Source organism: Sitophilus oryzae, unplaced genomic scaffold, assembly GCF_002938485.1.
Source record: "Sitophilus oryzae breed Bouriz unplaced genomic scaffold, Soryzae_2.0 scaffold_1430_pilon_pilon, whole genome shotgun sequence".
NCBI classification, from domain to species: Eukaryota; Metazoa; Arthropoda; class Insecta; order Coleoptera; family Curculionidae; genus Sitophilus; species Sitophilus oryzae.
This window is the reverse complement of record NW_022146094.1, coordinates 1,115,850-1,135,542: the sequence shown is the minus strand read 5'-3', so window position 1 is coordinate 1,135,542 and position 19,693 is coordinate 1,115,850. Positions and strand designations below refer to the sequence as shown.

The window sequence follows — 19,693 nt, the reverse complement described above, 5'->3', positions numbered from 1 at the left end:
ATTTTACAAGATACAGAGTGTCCCAAATAAGTATAAAATATCAAAGTTGTATTTTTTTAAATGGAACACCCTGTATATTATTACATTTTTAGTTTCTAAAATTAAAACAAAGGTAAATTTGATTAAGATTTATTATATTTAAACCTTACCGTTTTTGAAATATTTTCAATTTTGTGAAATTGCAGTAAAAATTTTAAGGCTTCATTTCTCCAAGGGTATCAAAGTTTTTAATACTAAATATTTACTGAAGTTTATTTACTGATCAGTTATTGTGTTGCAATAATAAAAATAATACTACCTTATACAGAGTGTCTAAAAATTTATTTTAAATAATTATTAGCTTCAAACGGCAATAACTTGTTTAATTTAAATGGAACACCCTGTATATTTTACGAGAATCAGATGCACAATTTAATTGTCTATCAAATTATATTATACCATTTTTTACCTATCTCTTTAAGTTTCCGTAGAAAATTTATTTTCTTGTAATTTAGAACTTATTTATCAATATATCCATGGACTATTGACATTTTAGATTATTTTTAAAGATGTATCAAATTTTTAAAGAGTACAGATACTAATATTGTCGATATAATTCGTTATTTCATTAAAAAATAAAAAAAAACTGTTTAAATATTTGTTAAAGAGGATCAGTTAATATGATTCCAGTATTCAAACAACATTAACTGACTGTTTGCTTTGATTAATAATAATTGCTCCAAATACTAAAAAACTGAATTTTGTATGGGCATTAGACAGTGTGATAAAAAGTAACACCTTAAAAATGATATTTCATTTTTTAATAAATGCTTATTTATAACTACAGAGACTTTAATTTGATAACTTATTATTATATTGATTTCTGACTCAAATCCACATTTATTTATAATAATTTAATAACGAACACAATTAAGTATGTAATTAATTAGTATATGGGCGCAAATAATGGTGTTATATTTAATTAATGGTATACTCTTTTATAAAGATTTAAATAGTTTTCTTTTTGCATACAAATGGGCTAGTAATATTATCGTTTTGCTAAAAACGATAATATTACTAGTCTGTACATTTTGTACATTTGTTGCTTTAAAAACAATCTAAAATGTCAATATTCCATTGATATATTGATAAATGAGGTCTAAATTATAAGAAAATGCATTTTATACGAAAACTTGAAGGGATAGGTAAAAAATGGTATAATACAATTTGATAGACAATTTAATTGTGCATCTGATTCTCCTAAAATATACAGGGCATTCCATTTAAATTAAAGAAGTTATTGCCGTTTGAAGCTAATAATTATTTAAAATAAATTTTTAGACACTCTGTATAAGGTAGTATTATTTTTATTATTGCAACACAATAACTGATCAATAAATAAACTTCAAGTTTAAGAGTTTTTTCGGAAACTTGACCGTTTATTAAATAAAAAATATTGTAATATTTGAGGGGTGGTTTCACCCTCTTGGAACTGGAATTTCCAAAAATCCCTTCTTATCGAACCTCTACATCCTAGAATCAACCTGTATGCCAAAATTGAGCTTCTTACGTTGAGTGGTTTGAGCAGGATCGTGATTAATCAGTATGTCAGTCACTTAAGGATTTTATATATTAGTATAGACTTTAAAATAATATACTAAAAATACGAAGTCCTAATATATATTACAGAGTTCTTAATATTAATTAAAACCAAGGCTAGAGAGGAAGAAAAACTTTCTTTCTTTCTGTTTTTAATGAATGGTCGTCAATTAGGAGGCGCCAAATCGGCGCATGTCTACCCACGGCTTTATAAACACGCGTCTTCCCCAATATTTTCGTTTTCCAGTTGACGTCGCGACCGATAGCTGGAAGCATAGCGCTGTTCGACCTAAGCATTACGTGCCGACCACGTGTTGCGGTACTTCGTGGTATGTTTATCCAGAGACAGTTCGAAAATATTTTGTAAACTTTGTTTGAAGAAGTTTTAGTTAAAAAGCGATTAAAAAAAGGTAATCATGTCATTATATATTATGAAAAAAATTTCGGCTAAAAGTTTTTTAGAAATTTTAATATGTGATAATAACAAAATGTTGAATCTTATCTATACCTTTCTAGAAGTTATACAGCCTGTACCAATATGTGTAATATTTCTTTAGATTCAGTTATTAATAGATAGTATAAAGTATAAAATATAATTTATAAATCAAAAATTAAAAAAGCAAAAAGGTAATCATAGCATTATATATTGTGCATAATATTTAGAAAAAAGCTACAAGTACTTTTATTACTTACCTTTAATGTACACATTGGATGAAACCAAAATTAATGACAATTCACAGTTACTACTGAATGATTTTTAAAATATAATCATAATTAATCAATACGTATCAGGGTGCATCTTAAAAGTGGCTCACCCCTATAAGTTTCTTATTTTTTTAGATATAAAACGATATTTGGTATGTGACATAAATTAGGATTGATTGACATATTCAATTGTATTTTGTCACTTCCTGTTTCACCGGAAATGACTACAACTATATTTTTACCTTATTCGATAGAAAATAACACTGTGAATATAATGACATATTAACATATGTCAACTTTTAACATTTTTGCATACGATTTATTTGATATTGTAACATGCGGTTCATAACGACAATTTGACTCGAAATACCAAGTGTGTGTGGTACCAAATTATTTGTAAAAAAAGCTTTTTCCATATATGTTAATGAGCCACCCTTGTACATTTGAAAAAATTGAAATATGATAAAAATACGACTTGGGTATCTTTTAACCGACCAGGACAATCATTTTTTCAAGAGTCCTTGATTAAAAATTAGTGTTTGTAACAAACCCATGGCACTATAGATTGAAATTTAAAATACGATTTTTATTAGGCGAGAATGTCAAAAGTTGACATATTGATATGCCATTCTATTCAGAGTGTCATTTTTTAACGAATAAAGTAAAAAATACTGAGGGTACTCTTTAAAAAACTAAAGTCGTAGTAATTTCCGGTGAAACAGGAAGTAACCGAAGACAACTGAATACATCAATCAATCCTAATTTAGTTCATATACTACCATACCAAATCTCTTTTTGTTATCTGAAAAAATAAAAAAGTTATAGGGGGTGAGCCACTTTTGAGACGCATCCTGTATATTAACGCATAACTTACAAAGGTAATATATTAATCAGAATTTTATTCAAAATTAGTTTACTGATGTGGAAATGTTTCAATTATACTGATTCTAATTGCATATAACTATACATTAATATTGCATTAATACAACAAATAATGCATTTAACGAAAAATAATTTTAATGTATCAACAAAAATCTATCCATTATCATAATTTGTTTTCAAACATGTTAAAGCTATAGATTTTATTAATAAATTAGTAAATCAATAATTTAAATTCCATCCAGACAAAATATTATTTTGAAATTGTTTTTCAAAAATTCCGCTAAATAAATAAGCTCCTGGCTATAAAAGCAGAACGTGTTCATTTAATATTTAATAATATGTACAGTGTTTTTTTCTATAATATGGATTTATCAAAATAAGTATTATTTTATGTTATATTAATTATAAATTTAATGTACCTATTCATATTTTGTGAAATGTTTTTTTTCGTAATAAAATGGTTGCAAAATGGGGAGGCAAATTGTTTGTTTTAAAAAAAACTTGGATTAGACTCGATAATTATTAGTTTATGCAATGTATTAATTTTATATTTTATGTTGTCATGTTTCATATAAAATATGTTTAGATAAATATACAGCTCTTGATTTTTCTGAAGTCTGAATTGGACAATTAATGGTCAGTTATGCCCATCCTCGATCATCTGGAAACAAAATTTCGTAAGGAATTTTTATTAAAATTTGCAGCCCATTACATTAATATAATCAAATCCTTTTAGCAATTCCTATTAACCCTCTTACGCTAGGAAAATGTTAAAACAAAATTACAATTCCTCCTTCTTCATCCAGCCAAGGAAATAAAGGTCTCTCCCGAATGCCTTTTCACTTACCTGGAATGCTCTGCTGACGTGACAGGCATGAATAAAGACGAAATGAAGCCCGATATGTTAATTTTAATAAGGAGATTAAGTATTTGTCCTTTATTTTACATCAAACACTGTCGTTCGTACCTGTATAAAACTACTGATTAAAAAATATACATTTACGACATTTTTTCTTACGGAAAAAAGGTAGAATTCGCTACTAGTAATGGTTCTTGAGATATTTAGAACTTAATTTATCAACACCTGGTCATCATTGACATAAATTAAATATGTTGACTAAATAGTTACTAGACTGAAATCATAAATTTGAAATGTTTTGTGCGAAAAGTTTAACAGAAACTGTTTTATCATAATTTTTTCGAAGAAAAATTTATGTTTAATTTAAAAAAATAAAAAGTTCCCAAATTTATCATTTCAGTCAATAATTCTGTGATATTGCTGGTCATCCCGTTTAGTCTGTGTTAGTTAATTAATTTTTATATTCTCTTTTTGTATTTTTTTATTTTAGTGTAGTATTTAATACCTATTGTAATTATGTATTATTTTTTGTTCTTATTTGTACTATTTTAAGATATATTTCATATTCAAAATAAAACACTAAATCACCACAATACACCAAAACACATTTACTTTTACACTGGACGCGCGTTTCGCTAACCATGTTAGCATCATCAACAGATGATTATAAACTATTAGTTAGCTTATAAGTAAGTTTTTTGTAGTCCGTAGGCTTCAATTTCAAGCATACTTTGTTTACTATACGGAAATTTTGATTTCTAAATCAAGCCATTTTTGTTTTGCAATTTTCTCTACCTTATCAGTAACGTTACTTTTCGGAATATCAACTTTAATAAAACTAAGATAAACTGAATTGGCTTTGTATCATTTAAGAAACCAAATATCTGCTACTAATAACCTAATCTTAGTACTAAACTTACGATAAAGATTCAGTTCCGTTGACCGTGAAGCCATCGAAGATTACAGTTGAGGGTTAGAACTTTTGGTGTTACACAGCAAATTAAAACACTAAATCACCACAATACACCGAAACACATTTACTTTTACACTGGACGCACGTTTCGCTAACCATTATGTTGAGTTTATAATCATCTGCTGATGATGCTAACATGGCAACTGTAATATATTACCTATTGTTTTGAAATTCCTGTAAGTGGGCTTCAACCTGTCGGAAATAAACGACTATTTATTTCTTTATTATTTCCTTATTTCGATTCCAAATATCTTGAGAACGGTTGCTCATGGCGATTTTTGCCAAGATACATTTTTTACGTAAAAATCACGGAGATGTATATATTTTCACTCAGTAGTTTTATACGAGTAGGGACGAAAAGTTATTACTCTTTAAAACACCCCCTACAAATATCAGTCATACTGACATAAAAATCAAATTTCTCCTGTCCGAAAACTCTCAGACAATTTTTATCCAAATATTGACGTTATTAGAAAAATTATTTGGAAAAAATCGAAAAAGAAATGAAATTTCTACACCCTGTAACCCCGAAACTAAGCATTTTAGGACATACATTTATACGAACTTTTTTACTTGCCGAAGTTTACTGAATACAGTTTGGTCCATCCACCATATTAAAAGGAGACCAGAACTTAAAATGCTTTACTTTCAGTCAAACTGCTTAAAGTGCTTAAATTTTAAGCGCATGTAGTCAGCAATGTATTAAACTACCAGGTAGAAAATTGGGAAAGAAAAATCAAGTACAACAACTGCTGGATTTACTCCAGGGGCTTGAACTCGTCAAATTAACTACCTAGCAAACTACTTGCGGTAATTCACGCTAACTTTGTTGCAACTAATATAATTTCTCGGTTGCGGGAAATTAGTAGGTAACGAATTAAGCCTGGGAATAATACGAATATAAATCACAGCAGAAAATGCTATTAATATACAAGGAAAAATAAATAATCCTTCAAACTATTAAAATTTAAATTACGGTTATAAAATCAGTATCGTAGATTAGTATGTTATGCATAATAACAATACAGGGAGGCGCCTCTAACAATCCGCGGAGGCTCCAAGAAGACAGTTTGTATTGAAATGAAATTTTGTGAGCATATGTAAGTTATTTCAGAGCACTTTTTAAAAATATAGGGAGTTCTACAGAGTGTCCGTGAAAAAAGTTACATATCAAAGTTGTGTTTTTTGTAACGGAACACCCAATATATTAATTGATTTTCGGATTCTGCGAGAAAAATAAAGGTGAGTTTTATGAAGTATATGACAAGAATGTAATGTTTTTGACATATATAACATTTTATAGAAATAAAGAACAATTTTTATATTACAATAAAAGCCAACTAATTATTATTATTAACCTAAATTGGAATTTTTCCAACAAAAGTTTGAGACTGTATGATGAGTTATAACTCAAGAAAGGGGGCCACACAATAACTCCTAAAACTCCTAAACATTCTTCATTCTACATTCCAGATAACAAATACAAGCAATAGCGCTTTCTTGTTGCTAGTCCAATTTAAAAATTGAATATTCAATACTATATTTATTTTTAATAAACTTTTTACCATATATTTAAACGTGCGGTTTGGTGAACATACGTTACACACCCGCAAACTGAAAATTATTCATACGAACATAGAACGGCTGGTTCGAGTTTTACCTGGTTTGGCGCTGTTCCGGAAAATTATCCGCGAAATTAACTAACGCTTAACGAAAAGGGAATTATCACCATAAATAATCCGTTTTGTGCCACAACAAGCCCCGCTGTATGTGACTACATATGTGCGTGGGCTAAAACTAATGTTCCGGAAAATTTATCGTCGTTGTGATTTAGTTGGCTAATTATCACACCGTTATTATGCAGCCATTAACACCAATAAATACGTTTTAGGTTAGGTTAGAAGAAATTTTGAACCAACAATTCGTGTGCTCTGTTTTTGTTTACACGTTTTCTTGTTGTTGTTTACACATTATTTATAGTGATTTACAGTAATTTTGCTAAATTATACGAATATTCTCGATGATTATTGGTTTGAAATAAATATGACATATAAATGAGCTAAAAGCTTTACCTAGACCATTATTAACACTATAATGCATTCTTTCTTTCAGAGAATAATAATGGATACACTATACACAGCACGGCTTCATGGGTTTCCGCCAAACATATCACATTCATCGATAGAGACAAACATTAGTGAAGAAAGTGTTCTATCCCTTCTTATAGTGTTAGGAAGCAGTGTCTCTTTGGTGGCGTTAGTTTTTGCCTTCATCACTTACAGGTAAGACACAGTAAACCTAAACATTTACGACTAAAAAATTTGATTTATTATTACTCTTTTAAAATATTCAATGTGCTATTATTTGTTTTTATATTATTTATTACAAATAATATTATTATATTATTGTAATACACTATTATTTGTTTCTATAAATTGCAACATTCGGATAAGAAGAAATGATTTAACATAAACTTATTAAACCTTCTCAAAACAATTTTTTTTTTAATTCTTCAACCCACTTTAGACCACAAATCTAAGTGAAGTTATTGGGTTATACCAGAGTGGTTGCCGGCTGATACAATTTATATCCAAATAAAATAAATAAAACACAGGAGAGACCAAAAAAATCCTGGAAGTTCATAAATTTAGGCTGTCAGGGCAACACTCTAGGGAATGAAAGTCAAGCACAGAATAAACGATTTTGGGGTTGGAGAATTTAAAATAAATAAAAAAGAGAACGATTAAAAAAAGCATTTAAAATTTTCAAATTTTTCAGTGGAATACTTATTCTCTTTTATAAATCATTTTTTCATAGTGAAAAATGTTTAAGAAATGTATTGGATTTGTCGCAATTTTGTCGTAAAACATGAATGTTTCTGTCTTGTCGTTGTTTTGTCTGCTTGGTCTGAACCCGGCATTAGGTAGGTAAAATTATGTCTAATTAACTTACTTTGATTACATAAATATGTAGTTGTTCTGTGTCCACAAAATATTGTAACATCCTGTATAATTTAACATAGATTTGAGTAGGTTTTTGTAACAAAGGCAATGTAAAAAATACCGATAAATTACTTTTCTAAAGCTAACCCATAACGATCGAAATGAATAAAACAAAAAAATTAATGTTTGGATAATTTTATATTAGATTTTGTGAACAGAGGAAGACGAAAAATTTAATTAATATGCAGATTTACGAAAAAAAAGTCTTGTATGGTAAGCATTTGATAGGACCATGGCAAACAAAATTTTCATATAAAGGACTGTTCTCTCGTACAAAGAAGGTTAATTTTGCAATAAATATTCATTCGGTTCAATTCAGGTTAAATATCTGTACTTTGAAATATTTTAAATGCTATTTTATAAAGTTTTTTTTCTCTTATATTCTTAATGTTTGTGCTAAATAGCAATTTATTGAAGTTATAATATGCAATTTATTGCAACGTAACAAACATAGTTGCCTCCATACAATTTTTAAAATTAAAATATTAGTTTTGAGATACCGTATGAAAAAAAACGGCGTCTAAGATGGCTGGGTAATGATAATCGATGATAATAAATTTGACGAGGTCATAAACGTTTCCAGATACACAAATCTATTTCCAAAAAAAAATATTTTTTTTCTCGTAGTTTAAACTACACGTCTAGGGTTTGTCCTCGCCAAAATTATCATTGATTGTCGTTCCCCAGCCGTCTTGGACGCCATTTTTTTTTCGATCGTCTGGTATTAATGCTTTTATTTCTGATAGTGTACATAATTAAATTATTGCTGACCAGTAACAGTTTAAAGTTTGTGAAAACTTTAAATTGCTATCGATGGCAACATTATTAAACGCCTTGGTAATCAAATTTTCGATCAATCAATAAAGCTTATAATAGCTTATTCGAAAATAAATCAAATAATACCAAAAATAAATAAGCAGATAATAAAACTTCGATGGTTTATGAATAGTGATGAAACTTTGACTTATTATTACTGTTATTACTGATTATCACAAGTTGTTTTTTCTTTGATCATGACATTTCCTTATCCCCAAAGTAATAAATATCCTGTCGAATCGAGTCTCCGCTATCAGATTCTGGCTCGCCAACTTTATTATTGATCTAATTATAATTAATAAAGTTGAATAATACTCTCTACAGACTTTGGTTGCATTAGGTTTCCTACCTGAGTATTAAAATCTCACCAAGATTTCAAAGTTTCTGTTTATTGAGAACGGAATGGCAAACTTTTGAATAATGGCTTTGGTGTAATTGGAAGTGGAGTTTTCTATCACTTTTCTGTTCTTAAATTGATTCTTTAGTAAAGTTGAGGTTATAGTACTTTAGAAAAGTCTATTATTAATTTAGTAATCAATAAGAAATTGAGATTTAATAGAAATATACAAGAGGGTTTAGTTTTTGGACTGAAACTTTTGAAACTGGTTTATTTATATTTATGATATTATTTTATTATGGATAATACTCTCGTGTACCGGCGACTTCGTTCGCATCGAATTAATCGTTTGTAATGGTGACGATAAAGCAATGCAAGAATTTCCATTAACATATAAACTGGATAAAATTTTTTCACATTTATGTCAGCATGAGAAAAAACAATATGGCGATATTATTATATAACTTTTTACGTCAAGAAGTTTAAGGAGAATCGTGGTTAAGAAATTACCCAACTTTTTGAAACACCCTGTATGATTTTTTAAAAAATTTCAAAATATGTAAAAAAAAACAAAAAAATTATGCTTCTCCAAGCGTTTTCCAGAAAGACTAACCGTTTTTTAAATAAAAAATATGGTAATATTTGAGGGGCGTTTTCACCCTCTTGGAATTTGAGATTCCAGAAACCCCTCCTTATCGAACCTCTACACCCCACAGTCAATACGTTTGCCAAAAATCAGCTTTAAACGTCAAGTAGTTTAAGCAGAATCGTGATTACTCAATGGTCATATTTTATGAAACACCCTGTATAAATTTATAAAAAATCTTAAAATATGTAAAACAACAAAATAAAATATACGTGTTTAAGAATTTTTTAAATAAAAAATATTTTAATATTTGTGGGATAGTTTCACCCCCTTAGAATTCGAGTTTCGAAAAATCCCTTCTTATCGAACCTCTACGCCCTAAAGTCAATCTGTTTTCCAAAAATCAGCTTTTTACGTCAAGCGCTTTAAGCAGGATCGTAATTAATCAATGACCAGATTTTTCGAAACACCCTGTATAAATTTTTAAAAAATCTTAAAATATGTAAAAAAACAAAATAAAATATACGTGTTTAAGCGTTTTTTCGGAAAGTTGACCGTTTTTTAAATAAAAAATATTGTAATATTTGAGGGGTGGTTTCACCCTCTTGGAACTGGAATTTCGAAAAATCCCTTCTTATCGAACCTCTACACCCTAGAGTCAACCTGTATGCCAAAATTGAGCTTCTTACGTTGAGTGGTTTGAGCAGGATCGTGATTAATCAGTATGTCAGTTACTTAAGGATTTTATATATTAGTATAGATAACTAACCAAACCAATCACAGAGCCAATTATTAATCTTCATTTTCTTACTAAAATTTCTAATAAAATGTCTCTATTTTGCAGTTTCTCAAATTTTAGTCTTTATTATTGCATTTTTACTACTGCAAAATACATTTTTCCTGCTTATATACTGCAAAATACACAGGGTTCTTTTTGAGGTGTAAAATATTGACGTTTTCGGGGCATGTAAACAATCCAGCTTTCTGGGCACGTTTCGAATGTGACAACAGATGCGTACTCTGAAGTAATGTATTCCACGTTACCCAGACATTGTTACCCCATTTCTTGTTTTATACAAGGTAAACAAAGAAGAAGGTATAATATTTATTGAGTATAAGGTATTTTAGATGAAAATCTCTGGTGGCACTGCTATGTACTAAATTTGAATATTAGAATTGACGTCTAAATAATGACCTTGCCAAAATTATCATCGATTGTCACTCCCCAGCCGTCTTTGACGTCGTTTTTTTTCGATTATACAGTATTTTAGATAAAAACTGCTATGTACTGAGTTATACTCTTCCTGTACTAATAAACTACTAATATTTACATAAAAATACACTCAAACTAGACAACTTAAAATTACGGCCCTGGATATTCTCCAAGATTAACTTTTCGCAACGTTAACACACAGTTGCAATTTCTCAGAATTAAATTATCTTCATTCCAGGCAAATGAACATAATCTAGCTAATTTCTTAATTTCCACGGCATAATACAACGGCTGGAAACTTATCGTTTTCGGCAACACTTGCTCAGCGTCTGTCTAAATTGAATATACATACATTCCAAACAGCAGATCTAATTATATAACAATAGCGAGCATATTGATTTTGGTTTGAATTAGGTTTGGATATCAGATATTGAAAATTTAATTTGAATTAATAGAGAATTAATGGAGTAATGGATTTGAATATATAAATATCATTTGTAGTTTTACACTTTTTTATGTGCAGTTAGTTTATTACTAGTTAAAGAGTAGGTAGGGGTTCTAAGTCATGTCATGTCTATCTCCATCTGAAAATATTAATAACTTCTTTTAATACTTTGTAGAGTCAACAAATTTTGCTAAAAAGCTAACTTTTCCTTGAAAATTCTATCAAAATAATATTAAAAAATTATTTTGGTATTTGGCTTTAGAACTCGATGGCATGTGTCCATCAGCAGTTTACCATTAGCTGAAGAAGTATGATTCTTGAGTTGGGGGTATAAATTCATTATTAAATAGCATGATTATCATCAAAAGAATATATTAAAAGCGAATTAAAACGAGAAAACTTTCCTCCAGGACCCAATCCAGTGGGTCCTTTCGAACTCGATGGCATGTGTCCATCAGCAGTTTACCATTAGCTGAAGAAGTATGATTCTTAAGTTGGGGGGTATAAATTCATTATTAAATAGCATTATTATCATCAAATGAATATATTAAAAGTGAATTATAACGAGAAAACTTTCCTGGAGTGGGTCCTTTCGAACTCGATGGCATGTGTCCATCAGCAGTTTACCATTAGCTGAAGAAGTACGATTCTTGAGTTGGGGGATATAAATTCATTATTGAATAGCATTATTATCATCAAAAGAATATATTAAAAGCAAATAATAACGAGAAAACTTTTCTGGAGTGGGTCCTTTCGAACTCGATGGCATGTGTCCATCAGCAGTTTACCATTAGCTGAAGAAGTACGATTCTTGGATTGGGGGGTAAAAATTAATTATTAAATAATATTATTATCTCCAAAAGAATATATTAAAAGCGAATTATAACGAGAAAGCTTTCCTGGAGTGGGTCCTTTCGAACTCGATGGCATGTGTCCATCAGCAGTTTACCATTAGCTGAAGAAGTACGATTCTTGGATTGGGGGGTATAAATTCATTATTAAATAGCATTATTATGACCAAAAGAATATATTAAAACCAAATTATAACGAGAAAACTTTCCTGGAGTGGGTCCTTTCGAACTCGATGGCATGTGTCCATCAGCAGTTTACCATTAGCTGAAGAAGTACGATTCTTGGATTGGGGGTTATAAATTCATTATTAAATAACATTATTATCACCAAAAAAATATATTAAAACCGAATTATAACGAGAAAACTTTCCTGCAGTGGGTCCTTTCGAACTCGATGGCATGTGTCCATCAGCAGTTTACCATTAGCTGAAGAAGTACGATTCTTGGATTGGGGGTTATAAATTCATTCTTAAATAACATTATTATCACCAAAAAAAATATATTAAAACCGAATTATAACGAGAAAACTTTCCTGCAGTGGGTCCTTTCGAACTCGATGGCATGTGTCCATCAGCAGTTTACCATTAGCTGAAGAAGTATGATTCTTGAGTTGGGGGTAAAAATTCATTATTAAATAACATTATTACCACCAAAAGGATATATTAAAACCCAATTATAACGAGAAAACTTTCCTGCAGTGGGTCCTTTCGAACTCGATGGCATGTGTCCATCAGCAGTTTACCATTAGCTGAAGAAGTACGATTCTTGGATTGGGGGGTAAAAATTCATTATTAAATAGCATTATTATTATCAAAAGAATATATTAAAAGTGAATTATAACGAGAAAACTTTCCTGGAGTGGGTCTTTTCGAACTCGATGGCATGTGTCCATCGGCAGTTTACCATTAGCTGAAGAAGTACGATTCTTGGATTGAGAGCTATAAATTCATTATTAAATAGCATTATTATTATCAAAAGAATATATTAAAAGTGAATTATAACGAGAAAACTTTCCTGGAGTGGGTCTTTTCGAACTCGATGGCATGTGTCCATCGGCAGTTTACCATTAGCTGAAGAAGTACGATTCTTGGATTGGGAGCTATAAATTCATTATTAAATAACATTATTATCACCAAAAGAATATATTAAAACCGAATTATAACGAAAAAACATTACTGAAGTGGGTCCTTTCGAACTCGATGGCATGTGTCCATCAGCAGTTTACCATTAGCTGAAGAAGTACGATTCTTGGATTGGGAGCTATAAATTCATTATTAAATAACATTATTATCACCAAAAGAATATATTAAAACCGAATTATAACGAGAAAACTTTCCTGCAGTGGGTCATTTCGAACTTGATGGCATGTGTCCATCAGCAGTTTACCATTAGCTGAAGAAGTACGATTCTTGGATTGGGGGTTATAAATTCATTATTAAATAACATTATTATCACCAAAAAAATATATTAAAACCGAATTATAACGAGAAAACTTTCCTGCAGTGGGTCCTTTCGAACTCGATGGCATGTGTCCATCAGCAGTTTACCATTAGCTGAAGAAGTACGATTCTTGGATTGGGGGGTATAAATTCATTAGTAAATAACACTATTATCACCAAAAGAATATTTTAAAACCGAATTATAACGAGAAAACTTTCCTGCAGTGGGTCCTTTCGAACTCGATGGCATGTGTCCATCAGCAGTTTACCATTAGCTGAAGAAGTACGATTCTTGGATTGGGGGGTATAAATTCATTATTAAATAGCATTATTATGACCAAAAGAATATATTAAAACCCAATTATAACGAGAAAACTTTCCTGCAGTGGGTCCTTTCGAACTCGATGGCATGTGTCCATCAGCAGTTTACCATTAGCTGAAGAAGTACGATTCTTGGATTGGGGGGTATAAATTCATTATTAAATAGCATTATTATCATCAAATGAATATATTAAAAGTGAATTATAACGAGAAAACTTTCCTGGAGTGGGTCCTTTCGAACTCGATGGCATGTGTCCATCAGCAGTTTACCATTAGCTGAAGAAGTACGATTCTTGGATTGGGGGGTATAAATTCATTATTAAATAGCATTATTATGACCAAAAGAATATATTAAAACCCAATTATAACGAGAAAACTTTCCTGGAGTGGGTCCTTTCGAACTCGATGGCATGTGTCCATCAGCAGTTTACCATTAGCTGAAGAAGTACGATTCTTGGATTGGGGGGTATAAATTCATTATTAAATAGCATTATTATCATCAAATGAATATATTAAAAGTGAATTATAACGAGAAAACATTACTGGAGTGGGTCCTTTCGAACTCGATGGCATGTGTCCATCAGCAGTTTACCATTAGCTGAAGAAGTACGATTCTTGAGTTGGTGGGTAAAAATTCATTATTAAATAGCATTATTATTATCAAAAGAATATATTAAAAGTTAATTATAACGAGAAAACTTTCCTGGAGTGGGTCTTTTCGAACTCGATGGCATGTGTCCATCGGCAGTTTACCATTAGCTGAAGAAGTACGATTCTTGGATTGGGAGCTATAAATTCATTATTAAATAACATTATTATCATCAAAAGAATATATTAAAAGTGAATTATAACGAGAAAACTTTCCTGGAGTGGGTCCTTTCGAACTCGATGGCATGTGTCCATCAGCAGTTTACCATTAGCTGAAGAAGTACGATTCTTGGATTGGGGGGTATAAATTCATTATTAAATAGCATTATTATGACCAAAAGAATATATTAAAACCCAATTATAACGAGAAAACTTTCCTGCAGTGGCTCCTTTCGAACTCGATGGCATGTGTCCATCAGCAGTTTACCATTAGCTGAAGAAGTACGATTCTTGGATTGGGGGGTATAAATTCATTATTAAATAGCATTATTATCATCAAATGAATATATTAAAAGTGAATTATAACGAGAAAACTTTCCTGGAGTGGGTCCTTTCGAACTCGATGGCATGTGTCCATCAGCAGTTTACCATTAGCTGAAGAAGTACGATTCTTGGATTGGGGGGTATAAATTCATTATTAAATAGCATTATTATGACCAAAAGAATATATTAAAACCCAATTATAACGAGAAAACTTTCCTGCAGTGGGTCCTTTCGAACTCGATGGCATGTGTCCATCAGCAATTTACCATTAGCTGAAGAAGTACGATTCTTGAGTTGGGGGGTATAAATTCATTATTGAATAGCATTATTATCATCAAAAGAACATATTAAAAGCAAATTATAACGAGAAAACTTTCCTGGAGTGGGTCCTTTCGAACTCGATGGCGTGTGTCCATCAGCAGTTTACCATTAGCTGAAGAAGTACGATTCTTGAATTGGGAGGTATAAATTTATTATTAAATAACATTATTATCACCAAAATAGTATATTAAAAGCGAATTAGAACGAGAAAACTTTCCTGCAGTGGGTCCTTTCGAACTCGATGGCATGTGTCCATCAGCAGTTTACCATTAGCTGAAGAAGTATGATTCTTGAGTTGGGGGGTAAAAATTCATTATTAAATAACATTATTACCACCAAAAGGATATATTAAAACCGAATTATAACGAAAAAACTTTCCTGGGGTGGGTCCTTTCGAACTCGATGGCATGTGTTCATCAGCAGTTTACCATTAGCTGAAGAAGTACGATTCTTGGATTGGAAGGTATAAATTCATTATTAAATAACATTATTATCACCAAAAGAATATATTAAAAGCGAATTATAATGAGAAAACTTTCCTGGAGTGTAGTAAAATTAAGTTTTGTACCAGAATAACAATTTTTTTATTGACTGCTTCATTTATGGAATATATTTTAATAAATACGTATAGCTCCAAGAAGGAAAAGTCATATATTAAATTATAATGATTGATTTCTAAAAGACTTCTACTCTCATTTTACAGTAATATGTTTTTTTTGACTGATTGATGTGCTTTTGAAAAGAAATCGATCATTGAATGAAAATATATCAGGAGTTTTTTAACGCGTCATTACAAAATAGAAAAATATTTTTAGAATTGTCTCTCATGTAGGCCTGCTGAAAAATGAGTAAACAAAATGTAAAAAAATTGATATGTCTGAAGTAATAAAAAAAGTATGATTTCGAAAAGTAAAAGTAAAAGTATATTATTTTTATTTCTAGATGTGCGTAGACATTTATATAGATTTTCCTTGATTTAAGTACGAACAAGACGAAACTGTCATCTCAATGAATACTTCAGTAGATTGAAGCTAAGAAACAATGAAGAATGCAGATTTTAACAACTAGGGAATATAAGGAAACGTCAAAACACCTCATCACTGATATCGGAAACGGAGAACTAACCTCTGTAAAACCGTCTCAGATACTGGCTTTTGTATTACTGGCCGTGAGATTGTATCATAATTTATAACTAAATAAATATACTGGGTGAGTCTTAAATAAGTGCAAATATTTTCAGGGTTTATAAATCTCGATAAAAGAAACATATTTTCTCTTTACTGTTTTTCAAATAAGTCCAAAATAACAGATATTTTATTTTGAAAATTTTCAAAAATTCTACTACCAATGTTGCTATGAATATAGTTTGTTTTTTGACTAAAAATTTAAAGTTTCCAAAAATCTTCTAAAAATTTTAAAATTTTCAATTTTTTTCGTGAAATAAACCTTACAGAGGTTTTTCTGGGATCGAAATATACTACCAATAAAAATATTTGCACTTATTTAAGACTGACCCTGTATATTCTATTTCCATTTCTATACGAAATCGTTCTAAAAGTAGCTGTTTAAAATATTTTCGAAGTAAATACATCTTCCCTGTCTCGAACCGAAGCATCTTGGAATTTCAAATTCGCAGCCACGAGTGGAGAAAGCGATTTTTATTCATTTACTTTTCGGTATCTTTGTAATAAATTTTCGAGCGCCCTCTCTCGGACGCCAACAAGACCGTGTTTGCGCTTTTTCGCAGCCTCTAAAAAATAAAACACAAAAGAGGCGTAAAATATCATTCTCGCGCTCTTCCCAGAGAACGAGGGAGCGAGATAAAGAAAGGGACAATTTATGATGTATGAGGTTGAGTGCCTTTAGCGCCTTTTCTTGTTAAAGAAACGACGGGCATTATGTCTAGTTAGGTTATTATTCGCCGGCGAGAATTTATTTTCAACTCGGATTGCATTCATTTTCATTTTTTATTACATAATTCTTCATTGTCTGGTACGCATTTTATTATTTTTTGTTCAAAATAAGTCTAGGCTTTATTAATCTGAAAAAACTTAAAATGCAACCTTTTATATTCACACCATTGAGTGTTTTTTGAGTTATTAAGAAGTAATAGAAAGTTATTTCCTCTCTAAGACAGCGTCTTGGCATAAATCCACCTTAAAGTAAAGATTTTAATAATCGATTTTCATAAATTTCGAAGCAGTTTAAATCCCGAAATGTTCTAAATTTAACTCTCTCGGTTTAATGAAGCAAAGTGAAGCTAGAAAATGAAGGTTAAACTCTATTATCACCCACGAATTCGAACAGATGCGACTTTGGACTCAGGTGTTTAATATTACAACGATATTTTACAGGATATTTCTTGAAATGTTCGAATATCTTAATATCAAGACCATTTGAGAAAATTAGTATGAAAAAAAGCCTTAAAATATGTAAATCGTTCATAATTTTATTTTTTGTAAATAAATAAAAAATGAACGTTTGTACCAAACAAATTATTTTGTTCCCACTAACACCAAATACCTCATAGTCAAGCAAATTTGCCCATTACACTAAAATATTAATGTAGTTTCGCCAGCTTTTTGGGTTTGAAACTTTAATAAAGCCATTACGTGAAACTTTCGGACCTATTCCGAACAGTTTCAGGCTGAAAGAGGCCGAAATTTCAGCGGCCACATTTGTAAACTTGCCCTCAAATAAATTTCCATCGCCAAACGAAAACTTTTCGATGCTATTTTGTGTTGGTTTTTTCCTCTCTCTGGGAATCGTGAGGTTTTTCTGTAATGGAGCCAATGAGATTCTTTGTTGTACAATGAAAACGCATTAGGAAAGAGACTCAGGGTATATAGTGAAATAGAATTAATAGTTGTGTGTTTTCGCTAAAAGGGACGATCCTAAATAGATTTGTAGGTTTTATTTTCTTGTTTTCTGTACAATTTACTCCAGGGAGTTAGTTTAATGGTACCATTTCGAGTTTTAAAATAAGAGTTTTTTAAGTAATATACTCTCGTAAAAAATTAAAATACCCTTGAAAAGGAAAGACAAAATAATAGTCAAACTGTCGTGGATCTTTTAGTAGAACATTGTAAGGTAGATAAGTCGTTATATCCAATAGGATTAACGGATAAAGTCACGTATAGATTGTGCCAATCAGATATGTCTGATATACATTTTTAGATGCTTTTTTTTGGACGCCAACGAAACCCTGTTTTTGCTTTTTTGCCTCTAAAAAATAAAACAGAAAAGAGGCGTAAAATATCATTCTCGCGCTCTTCCCAGAGAACGAGAGAGTAAAATAAAGAAAGGGACAATTTATGATGTATGAGGTTGAGTACCTTTAGCGACTTTTCTTGTTAAAAAAAACGATGGGAATTATGTCTAGTTAGTTTATTATTCGCAGCGAGAATTAATTTTCAACTTGGATGGCATTCATTTTCATTTTTGATTACGTAATTCTTCAGCATATAATACGCATTTTATTATTTTTTTTGTGCAAAATAAATCTAGGCTAAGCCTCTCCGATTTTGTTCTTTCCAAATTTTATTAATCTAAAAAAACTTATAACATAACCTTTTATATTCACACCATTGAGTGTTTTTCAGTTATTAAGAAATAATACAAATTATTTCTTCTCTCTAAGAAGCGTCTTGGCATAAATCCACCTTAAAGTAAAGATTTTAATAATCAATTCTCATAAATTTTGAAGCAGTTTTAAATCCCGAGAGATTATAAATTTAACTCTTTGTTTAATGAAACGAAGTGAAACTAGAATACATGTAATTAGAATTATTGTCAGGTCATAAGGAAATAAATAAATAAATGCCTTTATTGTCAAAAAATTTTACAATTTGTAGCCAAAGATAAAGTAAACAAACAAAAGAGAATACAAAACAAGTATACAAATTACATTGTCAGTCCTTATTGTTTAAAATAAACATTTATAAATGTTTACAATGTTAAAGAATAAAAAAAATAAAAATAAGATTCAAAAATATTTAGTGAGTTTATAGTAAATATAGTAATAGCAAATATTAGACTAGTGTTTACAAGTTCAAACTCGATTATCAAAATATAAGTCATTTACGGCGTAGAAAGTCTTGCCTTGTAAATAAAATTTCAATGCTTTGCGAGATGAAGAAAATTATTTTATGGATTTGATTTTAAATTGTGCATTTTTTTCGAGTTGTATAATATTGAACTTTTAACTAACTCTGAGCGTGTGGTAGGTAGATAA

General features: G+C 30.3%; 1 protein-coding gene across 1 annotated transcript in view; it reads left to right on the top strand.

The window, feature by feature from the left end:
- Positions 1–1,840: 1,840 nt before the first annotated feature.
- The window catches only part of LOC115876268 (adhesion G protein-coupled receptor E3-like), a 96,087-nt gene continuing 78,234 nt past the window's right edge, over positions 1,841–19,693 (top strand). The window contains exons 1-2 of the mRNA XM_030891978.1: positions 1,841–1,988; positions 7,110–7,279. Of these exons, the coding sequence (XP_030747838.1) occupies positions 7,119–7,279 (161 nt within the window). The 5' untranslated portion in view covers positions 1,841–1,988; positions 7,110–7,118. The remainder of the gene's footprint in view (positions 1,989–7,109; positions 7,280–19,693) is intronic.